At 43.1% G+C, this 10,819-nt stretch overlaps 1 protein-coding gene across 2 annotated transcripts; it reads left to right on the top strand.

Moving 5' to 3' along the window:
* Nucleotides 1-1,642: 1,642 nt before the first annotated feature.
* Nucleotides 1,643-5,799, top strand: LOC111226148 (retinoic acid receptor responder protein 3-like). 2 transcript variants are annotated; one of them, XM_022751248.1, is made up of 4 exons: nucleotides 1,643-1,911; nucleotides 3,296-3,404; nucleotides 3,660-3,925; nucleotides 5,148-5,799. In XM_022751248.1, exons 1-4 carry the CDS (start codon nucleotides 1,897-1,899, stop codon nucleotides 5,271-5,273), a joined length of 516 nt encoding a protein of 171 aa, XP_022606969.1. In that variant the 5' UTR covers nucleotides 1,643-1,896; the 3' UTR covers nucleotides 5,274-5,799. The 2 variants fall into 2 exon arrangements, with proteins under 2 accessions (XP_022606969.1, XP_022606970.1); XM_022751249.1 differs by lacking the exon at nucleotides 1,643-1,911 and adding an exon at nucleotides 1,979-2,032 and having other exon boundaries at nucleotides 5,148-5,798.
* The last annotated feature ends 5,020 nt before the right edge of the window (nucleotides 5,800-10,819 follow it).

Below are 10,819 nucleotides of genomic sequence, written 5' to 3'. Positions count from 1 at the left end.
AGTGAAGGGATTCAGAATATGTAAATGATAATTCACACTAATCTGAAAACACTCTTTGTTTTCTCCGTTTTAGCCTTCGAGTGTCGGACTGAAGTCTGCGGCTCGGTTCACTTGGTGGGAACCGAGGGGGAAAAAAGATGAAACCATTGTTGTCCTTTCATTCTGTTCCAGTTAACGGTGACACACGGCGCTCAGAGTACCACGGGGATCACGTGTTTTTTGGAGGCCAACCCGGATGTTAACATCACCCTGGTTCCCCCGACAGAAAGCCGATGGGGTTTTTACATTAGCTTTTGGATTACTGCAGAAAATAATCTCTGTGACAAACAGAAGTTTTGTTCAGCACGATAATCTTCACGAATGAACATCACTTTATTGTGNAACCCGGATGTTAACATCACCCTGGTTCCCCCGACAGAAAGCCGATGGGGTTTTTACATTAGCTTTTGGATTAATGCAGAAAATAACTTCACTTTGTTGTCTGAATCTGCACCAGATTGTACAAACTCATGAATCTCTTCGTCATAGATTTTTTTCTCTAACATCCAGAGCTGTACATTATTTCCTGAGAACTCTTGCAATCTTTAGGAAAGTGATAAAGAATTCCTGTATCTGCCCCTTTGAAACCGGATCGGCACTGAAATTGAACTGGTTCTTCCTCGGCCCACGTCCCATCCCTCCACCAGGTTTGGTGCTAATCGGTTTTCATCACTTTCCTTAACAGTGCAGGATACTGTCGGCCATTTTTCAACATTTTCATCAGTCTCTCTGTAGAGATTTATGATTTTGTACAATTGTTTGTCGTTGGTGGAGGTATGAGCTCCACTGAGCGCCGCTTTAGTACTTCACTTGTTTTACTTTTTTATATTTAATAAAACAGATTTTTCTTCTGCAAAGAAATTTAATTAAGTTATTCACAGAGCTGAGCTGCCTCGTTTGTCCTTGAGTGTTTCATTGTCAGCCATCTTATTGACAAATTAATTTACTCCAGGAGGATGTTTCATTAACTAACCCGTCCATCTCTGACTGACAGTATCAGCTGAAAGGGCAACAAGGTGAAGGTTCCTCTGCCTCCATATACACAGGCTACAGATTATCCTCTGTATCTGAAGCACGGATGTCTCCACCAAGTTACCAAAAAAAAACTGTGTACAATTATTGAAATGAAAATCGATGAAAGGTCATTCTAATCTGATAAGCCAAAGTGGAACTGCTGAGTGTGCTGCTTTTGTGTCAGTTGATCAACCCACTTTCCAAACACAGTGCTGAGAAGGAACAACTACCTAAAAATCATCGTATTAATGCAAAACCCTGTGTGAACGTAGACTACACAGATATACAAGCAGTTAAACTTCACAAACTGAAGATAAAGGTGCTTGATTATTAGTCTCCCAGGTGTCTGTCCAGCAGAAAGGAGCCAGATGGATCTGAAAAGCTTGAAATAAGACATGAATTAGTTTTCTTCTTGAAACCTCATTGTGAGAAACTTTTTCTGTCACATCACTTCGCTAAATAATGCAGAGGTTCTGTCACTGAAATTACAAATGCAATTTGGTTGAAAACTTAAACGCAGGGATAGTGTGTGTGCAGCCACTGCTCAGTTCCCCAGAAACGAAACTTATCCTCTGCAGCTTTCCTGCACTGAGCAGCGCCTGGCTCCGGTCCAGCACGTCACACTGACTCGTTTAGTAAATGATTTGCAAATTAAGGCTGTGCTGTCTGGTTGTACAGTGTGCACCAATCTGATCATCTATTCTTGCTTTGTTTGCATCTCAGTGCTAATCAGCTGGCATCAGTGTGAACACTTGAGCTCATAAAACGTTGAGCTCTTAGGTTTCGGTTTCCGTGCAGAACGAACGGGCTGAGTCATTGCTGTTTGTCCAGACAGATGAAAACATGGCTCCGACACTGGTGAGTCTGCTGCTCTGCTCTGCTCTACAGTTACTGTAGATTTTCAGCTTTTTCTCTCAGCTTGAGCTTGTTCTTTTACACTGACAAAAAACTTTAATCATCTGCTGTGCAGCATGACCGGGTAAGGCACAGACTTGCTCCGTTAAGTACTGTATGCATGGATTACAGTGCACAACAAAATAACAACTAACTTCACTTTGAGTTTGCTCCTGTAATGTGTGCAGTGTGTTACTGTTTAATTTGTAAGTAAAAATACAACACTAAACATTAAAATAAGAAAGAAAAATGTAATTATTTAAAACTTTGAGACTTTGAGTCTCTTTATGGGAGGCAAGAACAAACAGGATGAGGAGACCCAACAAGTACATAAACATTAAGATGAGTTTTCATCATGTAAAGCAAGAACTAAATCTGTGCACATTAAGTTCTGTGCACACCAGGCTTCTAAAGTAAACTTGAGTGTTTCTGTTTGTTTTATGATTCATGCACATTTGCACACATTTATAATGTTTTGGAATAATGTCAGACAAGAAGAAGAGACTTATTCTATGCATGAGCAGCAGTCAATCGAAGACCTTTGGCAGGGCTGTGTGTCGCATCACCTGCAAGCTCGTGCTCGTGCTCGTGCATGAGAACAAACAGAACATATGAAGAGCATTTCACCAGAACGCTCATAGTGGTCGGAAACTCCAGAGGACACCCTTTTTAAAGGAGCTATTTGTAAGTTTTCCTATTGCTACGTAGCCAGCGTTAGCATTAACAGCCATTTACCTACCAGTCTTCAGCCATTGCTGCGTTTAAAAGACAAGATGTTAGAATAGCATCACTACTTCTTCAGGGCAGCTTGGGCCAGTGTTGCCAAGTTAGCAACTTTGTCAGTAGATTTAGCAACTTTTCATTCCCTTTAGCAACTTTTGAGACAAACCATATAGCTACTATCCAGAAAATCACATATGTGATGACATCATGAATATGCTAATTAGCATATTATATCATCTAGTGACATGTAGATACTTTTTAAGAAAGGCTTTAGCTATTTTCCATCGAAAGTAATTAGCAACACTGGCCTGGACGCTGCAGTGACTCGGTATTGGAAAGTGACGAGACAGTCTGACCGGGCTGGGGCTAGCTGGTTAGCATGCTAACTTAAGTAGAAGAAAAAAAGTGATAGAAATAGAAGCAAAACAAAAAGGTTTCCACCAGTTGGAGACATTTCTTCTAGTCTGCTAAGTAAACAGCTGTTAATGCTAACGATGGCTATGTAGTAATAGCAAATGCTTACAAATGGCTCATTTAAGTTCTGACCATTTACACTGACTACATGTCAACTTTATCAATTTTATTTATATCTTTATTTCAAATTAAAATTTTCCGATCTTTTTAGTTTGACCATGAGCCAAAGCCCGGAGACCTGATCGAGATCTTCCGGGGGATGTATCAGCACTGGGCTATCTACATCGGAGGAAATGAAGTGGTTCATTTGATTCCTCCAAGTGGGTGAAGTGTTGCATTGACGGCATTCACATTGGAAGATCAACCCTAACCTTCTGCCTGCCACTATGTTAATTTTGGTTTATTTTATAGTTAACATCTCGTTGGCCTCACATGGACATCGCCAGCCAATGACATGTGCTGTTTATATATCTGAAATAATAGTAAAGACAGCGACTTGCTGGATGGCCAGTTATCGTTTTCCTCTCTGAGCCTCTATATTCTAACTTCCTGTCTCTTCTTTAATGCACACACAGATGAAGGCTCAGGGCCTTTGGACCTCTTAATGTTCCTGGACAGCAACACAGCAGAAGTGAGGCGCCAGAAGCTCTGGGAAGTGGTCGGCACCAACAGCTACCACATCAATAATCTCCTGGACGACGAGTGCGAGCCTCGTGATCATCACATCATTGTGAGGGAGGCCTGTAGGATGGTGGGTCAAGAGCTGCCGTACTCTGTTGCCAGTCGCAACTGCGAGCACTTTGTTACCGAGCTACGATACGGCAAGCCAGAGTCTCGGCAGGTGGGTGTCCTGCGGCTGCGATTCACACACATACTTTGACCTGCCGCTGCTCTGTTGTTCCGTTCCAAAAATGTAAAATGATCTGGTGGCAAAAAAGGCAGTCAGCGTTAACCCTCTGCAACAACTATATTTAAATTTCCTGTGGCTGCTTCACAGTTAAACCCTCTCTGTGTTTCAGCTTCTTTCAAAGAGATATAAAATCCTCTACAACGGTGCATGTGGAGTTTATCTGAATCCTGATTCCACCGCTAACAATCAACACTATGATATAGAAAGAGGAAATTACAGAATTAAAACACACTCAATGGCTGGTGCTGACTAAAAACTGACCATAAATAGCATCAAAATGGATTTTATAACTTTAAATAGTCTACAGGTTCAATTAGATATAATTTAGTTCAGTTTAGTTTTCTCAGCCCTCAGGAGGGACATACAGTAATAAGCCACATCATGAAAAACCCCAGTGTTTAACAAACGAAGATGTAATGTGAATAGAATCAATCAGCAGATCAACTAACAACTAAACTCTTTCATAATTTTCTCTCTAAAAGAAACTGGGAGGAAAAAAGTCACACAGCCATTAAACAAACCTCTCCACCACTAATCATAACAGAACATAACAGATGTGGTTGTAACATATTATATCGACGTTTCAGTGGGAAATCCCTTTATCAAAGTGATGCACGGCCTGGTGTGCGTCTGCACCTGCATCCGGGATGAGTTTATCACATAAGCGTCTCAGTCACTGTAACAATACACAGATCTAACACAATCTATTACAACTGATAAGAAGCAGATGTGGCGCTGAATAAATTGTGATTGCCCATATTTCAAACAACCAGATGATGATTAACAAGCTGATTTGCAAGTTTCAAAAAGCTTCGTTTAATCAACCCACTTAGTGCATCTGTCACCTTCACTGCGTTGTGGCTCTGCATAATCATCCAGAATACAAAAGCAACCACCTCATCGCCATGACACTAAATTAGAGGATCACATATTCCCAGCAGCTGGACCGTTTCCGACCAGGACATAAGACAACAAAAACAATTTTACCTTTTTAATGCACGTCGTCAAATTTGATGTTTGAACTGACAACACGGATTTTTTTTCATTAACATTCCTCCAACTGCAGATTGTACGTGACTCAAAATTGAAACGGTGAAATGTTTTCAGCGGCTCGTCCTTGATCTCCAGCCTGTCACTTGTTTGTCTTGTGCAGGTTCGAACAGCTCAGGCGGCAGCTGTGGTCGGAGGCGTCGCTGTAGCAGGAGTGGCCTTAGCGGTCCTGGGAGCTGCTCTGTTTTCCGGCTTGACCAAAGATGACAAAAAGAACAGAAATTTCTAAATGGAAAGCAAAGAGATACAGAGAGGAACGGAAACATCTTTCTTTTTTTTTTTTTCTTTTTTTCCCCCCATCGTTTGAGTCAATTCACCTGCCAGTGATTATGATTTAAACCATCTGAATAAAATATTGCAACGTGCAAACTAAAAAAAAGAAAAAAAGAAGTTGTTGGTGTAGTGCTGTCAACACACACAGAACAGAAAACCTTGAGTAAGATGAGACGAGGTGCAGAGAGGAGTTATGGGTAAACTCTTTCATCTTGTCATGTTTGACACTTGGAGCTTTGAGTCCTTCAGGGTCATGTTCATTTCTGAAACGACATGTCTGAAACATGAGAAGTCACTCATTTGCAGCATAATACAATTCATTAGAACTTATGAATAAGTGATTATCCTCATTTAAAGAGTTGTACTTAGTGCCACTGCCATTGATCACATTTTTGTTTGGTGCATTCATTTGTTTTGGTTTTATTTGGGCAATACTTTATTGTATATCTATTGTATTTATGTAAAAGTAAATGAAAAGCATTCTGTAAAGTAAGTTGGGTTTTTTTCTTCACTTAAACATATTTTTCTATTTGTTTTATTTCATCATGTGACGTTGCTCTTGGAGGATCCATCTATGTATCTGTTGTTCGCAGGGAAACATCAGGATGTTTATGACTGTAGTGAGATTTTCCTGCTCTTAATATTCCTGTTTTCCTGGCATCAGTCACGGTTCACAGTGTGGCACCGAGCAGCAGCAGCAGCAGCAGCAGCAGCAGCAGAGGACAAAGGCAAACAGAGGAACAGGAGAACACTGAGTAATGTTTTTCTTGCAGCCTAGTTATGAGCTTAAAGGGTGTTTATCCGCCCGTCGTCTCTGTGCCAGTATTGTGCTGCATCACAATCTACCACTGTGCACATGTGGACCCCCGTCACAGCCAAGGCAGGTGGGGCAGAGCAGATTCACACAAGACCCATGTCACCCACACGCTCCCTGTGTGTGTGTGTGTGTGTGTGTGTGTGTGTGTGTGTGTGTGTGTGTGTGTGTGTGTGTGTGAGAGAGAGAGAGAGCATGCACTTGTTTCTTTTTTTTTGTTTTACCCATTTTTTTGAAAGTAGGGCTGATTAAGGGTTGAAAGTTGGTCCAGGTTTAGTTTTATGTTTAAGGTGAGAATTGAGATGAAGTTAAAGGTTGGGGTGAGGCGTGAAGGTTCAGGGCTACAGTCAATGTCAGTGAGGGTCCTCGCAAGTATAGCAGCACAAAAATAGAGTATGTTTCGGGACACATTGGCAGCTGATTGGCCGTGGAAGTTCGTGCCTCCCTGTGTGTGTGTGTGTGTGTGTGTGTGTGTGTGTGTGTGTGTGTGTGTGTGTGTACGTACTCGACAGCTGAGTGAAGGATCACCATAACTAAACACACCCACTCCCAGGCCCCTCCTCCTCCAGCTGAATGCCCAAAAATGAAATGTGCACCTTGTCAACTAATATTTTTAGTCTTTTTTTTTTTGTTTGTTTTTAAATCTTTTAAATTTTCACTTTCTCCTATAAAGAAAGTTTCATCCTTACGGTGGGAAATGTGGTGTTTGTAGTATAAATCAATTTCCAATACTTTTCTGAAATCGACTAACAAGTGATGTAATTTCACACGCCACAAAACTCAGACCTAAAATCTGTAGCGTGAGCGTTGTGATTCTACATGTTTACTTCCTGTCGACGTCAATAAAACGACTTTAAATAAGAGACACTGCAGTAATTACCTTGTAAAACCAACAAATTGTGCCTCGTCTTGCTGAGATCCGACACGGCTCAACAGGCGGCCGCTCGGGGACGTGTCATTTCATGTGTGGATGATTAAGCGCTGTCTTTCACTGAGACATCAACATGACTCCTTTTTTCTTTTTTTTAGCAGCTGATTGGATATGTCGTAAAGTTTCTCCAAAATAAGACATAAAGGCCTCGTTGAGGTGAAATCATGTAAACTCACGGCATCAGCAACAGTAAATCACCGTAGTTCATTATTTGGACTCCTCCAGCTGTTGCGCTCGGTTAATTGTTTTCCAAACCAAAACTTGTAGCAAAAACTCAGCATAGCAAATTCAGGCTGGCGACACGAAGAGCGCATGAAACAATCTCAATCTGTAACTTTTAACTTTCTTTTAAAAGCTTAATACGAAAATGAAATCTGATGATAAATTGGATGGGTTTTTTTTTTTTTTTGGCAGTGGAGAAACAAGCCTCGGGGGCCAGGGGCCAAGCCAGTAAAGCTGCTAGCAGGTGGGGGCAGCTGGGCTCGCCCGGTCCCCAGAATCAGCACAGCACCCCACATTGTTCTTGAGGTTACTGCCTGGGAGCTCCATGAAATCCAGGGGTGGGCTGCAAAGGCTCGGGCCATGGGAACGGCTCCAGAAATAATAAAACCTCACACTCTCCGCAGTTTGGGAGTCGGAGAGGATGGCTTATCGTGGCTGATCATTAGGCTCCGAGTCAGCTCGGAAATAATCACCATGCAATAACAAATGTGCCGCGATGTCCCCTGATAGAGGGATAGTGACGCAACAGGACCTCAAATGCAAACACTGATTTGACTTTCTCATTGTCAGTTTCAGTTATATGAAGGAGTGAACAATTAAGACAATGAAATATAACGCTATAATATATATAATATATAATATAATATAATATAACATCTATAAAACCAAGGTGATAAACACACTCGTTTCATTTTTAAATACCTGTGACTGTGAATAGATTTACGTGTGTGTGTGTGTGTGTGTGTGTGTGTGCTGGGGGGGGGTTGGGTCAGGCCATCACGCCCCACATCACTAGAAGTGATCTTCAAAGACAAGTCCTCCTCCTGGCCACTTGCTTGAAGTGGTAAATGCCTGAGGTAAGACTCTGATGTCCCATCTCCATCTTAAACCTGGCCCGTCTTTGAACGGCACCTCCCCAGCTGTCAGCTGTGGCATCTCTTTCTTCGGATCCTCTGCTGAGGATGTTTGAGTTCTTTGCCGAGTCTTTTCAGCCACGGTGACTAAGACTTGTTGCCTGAAGCAGCTTCTTTGGCTGAAATGTAAACACACCTCGACTTAAAAGTTTCCCCCCCTGGAAACCCATCAGACGTTTGACAATACCTGAGACTCATTCGAAGCGTCCGGATAAAATCCAGATGAGATTTTTGTTTACACTTGGCCAAGTGTAAGAGTCTCTGTTAGCAAGATCACAAATCTAATTGTAATCCGTCTTGTTTTCATACATGGCAGCACAGTTTAGTTACAACAACAGTTATTTATGAACTAGGAGAGCTCTTACTCTTGCCGCCCCCTCACCCATGCAGATCGTTCAGTGTTGGCACTGATCGAGGATCAGATAAACACCTTCTGCATGACTTCTCCATGTACCGAGGAAGTTTTAACAATTGGATTTCAAACCATCTTGAACGCCTCTTAGATGCGTGAGATGGTTGGATTTACACTTTGCTTTTTTAGCTCAGATCTGCTCTAAGACGCACGAGGTGACTGTGTAAATGGGGTCTGAGTGATGGTTATATTGTCGTATTGCTACACCTCTCCTGTTATGTACTATATATACATTTTGGCTCTAGCGCTACCATCTTCTTCTTCTGCAGAAAAAGTAGGACATGTACACCAGGCCAATACTTTATGAAAAACACAACATTTCTAGAATACAGGGCAGAAATCTGAGATCGCTGCAAAGGTAGAGAGAGTCACTTCATGGACTAGCAGGCGGCAGGACTGTCACATCTGATAGCAACATGTGGGTAGAGGAGGAAACAGATATTTGGAAAGCTTCCCAGTGGACATAAATCTGGGACAGTGTCTTTAAAAAGCTGCCAGGAAACACCAGAAATGGCTTTTCTTGCCATTTCCAACATATGCCCACCTGGCAGCTCATGCTGCACGTGTGATTCTGAGGTAGGCGGGTGAGTTACAAACATTTCTATTGGTCCATTTGGTAAGAAATAGTTCATTAATCGAACTACCAATGAGCTCTCTCATTTAACGATGTCTTTGCCTGAACGGATTTACTTTTATTTCCCAGTTGACACGTCTACAGTTATATGGAGACGCTTCACCATGGAGCTCCCCGGTCTATAGAACGGTCCATGCATTTAGCTGTAAAGTCAAACCTACAAAACAGGACTTGCTGTTGTGAGTTTCTATTGTGAGCTTGGAGACAGCGGCGGGCCAACATGAATTACTGCAGCCAGTAAAAGAGCAGAGCAGCAGTGTTAAAAAGCGGTGTGACAGGCAGCCGTGGAAGCCAAAAACCAACTACCTTTGGTGTCTGTGTCGCGTCAGGATATATGGTTTCCCTCTCTGCGGCCTGTCACCGCTAACTTCTCACATTCAGGTCCCCCAAAGGCAGATGGAGGGGAGGTGCTGCCGGGCCACGGCCAGGGGTGCTGGTGAACCCCCAAACTTCTTCCATTTGGTACAAAGATGTCATTGAGCCTTGTCTTTGCACCTGCTCAAGTCGTGGAGGAGATGGCAGAGGCTCTTCCTGTGTGTCTGGAGTGTGTGTGTGTGTGTGTGTGTGTGTGTGTGGGTGGGTGGGTNTTGGTACAAAGATGTCATTGAGCCTTGTCTTTGCACCTGCTCAAGTCGTGGAGGAGATGGCAGAGGCTCTTCCTGTGTGTCTGGAGTGTGTGTGTGTGTGTGTGTGTGGGTGGGGGGGGCAACAGTCCGCCACCTCCCTGCTGCAAAACAAGCTCGACAAACAGTGTTTAAGGATTTTTTCAAAAGCCGAACTTCTGCCATGCCAGATAAGTCAACAAATGAGGGCCAGTGAAACTTTGTTCGTCGTGTGAGGGGCTTTTTGTGTAAAGAGAAGGGGGGAGAGGGTTGGCGGGAGGCTGCGGGATGGGGAAGTGGAACTAGGACCACATTAAGAGGAGAGCCAGGAGGACGCGGTTTGGAGATGGCGGGTTGGACCACCCTAAATGTAAGATTTTCTGGATGCTGATGCCCGCTCAGGTGGCAGCGGTTGAAACACCTCCACCCCACCTCGCCTCCCTCCCTCGCCTCCCTCCCTCACCTCCCTCCCTCCCTCCAGGCTCACAATGAGGAAACTGTTTCAACGAGACGAGGGCCCTGCCCCCGAGGCCGCTGACAGAGAGAGATTAGAATAACAATAGCCTGGGTTAATGGCGTTTGTGCCATTAAAGACACAAAGTCGTTACTATAAAAGCCATTAGGCCTCCAAGTCAAAAAGAATGAAAGGGGTGTTTTTTTTTGGGGGGGGGGTTACGTTGATTACTTGCAGCGAATTCTAAACAGAACAGTGATCAACGCACAAAACACCAGCGGCTCAATGTCCCATTTAATGGCGGGTCCTGTGTATTTTTCATGCTGCTATAACTACTTTTTTAGCTCATGAGATAGTGGCTTGTTTCATGAATTAGCTGCAGTTCCTTTAAGGCTTTTTCACCCGACTTCTTCACTCAGCTCCACTCATCACGTTGAGGCAGCAGGCAGTGCCGAGCTGGAGCTGGCAGAAGGGGGCAAAAAAANNNAAAGGGGAAAAAAAAAAAAAAAAAAAAAAAGC

This window comes from Seriola dumerili, unplaced genomic scaffold (genome assembly GCF_002260705.1).
Source record: "Seriola dumerili isolate Sdu_G_001 unplaced genomic scaffold, Sdu_1.0 BDQW01000149.1, whole genome shotgun sequence".
In the NCBI taxonomy this organism is placed as follows: Eukaryota; Metazoa; Chordata; class Actinopteri; order Carangiformes; family Carangidae; genus Seriola; species Seriola dumerili.
This window is presented reverse-complemented; position numbering and strand designations above follow the sequence as displayed.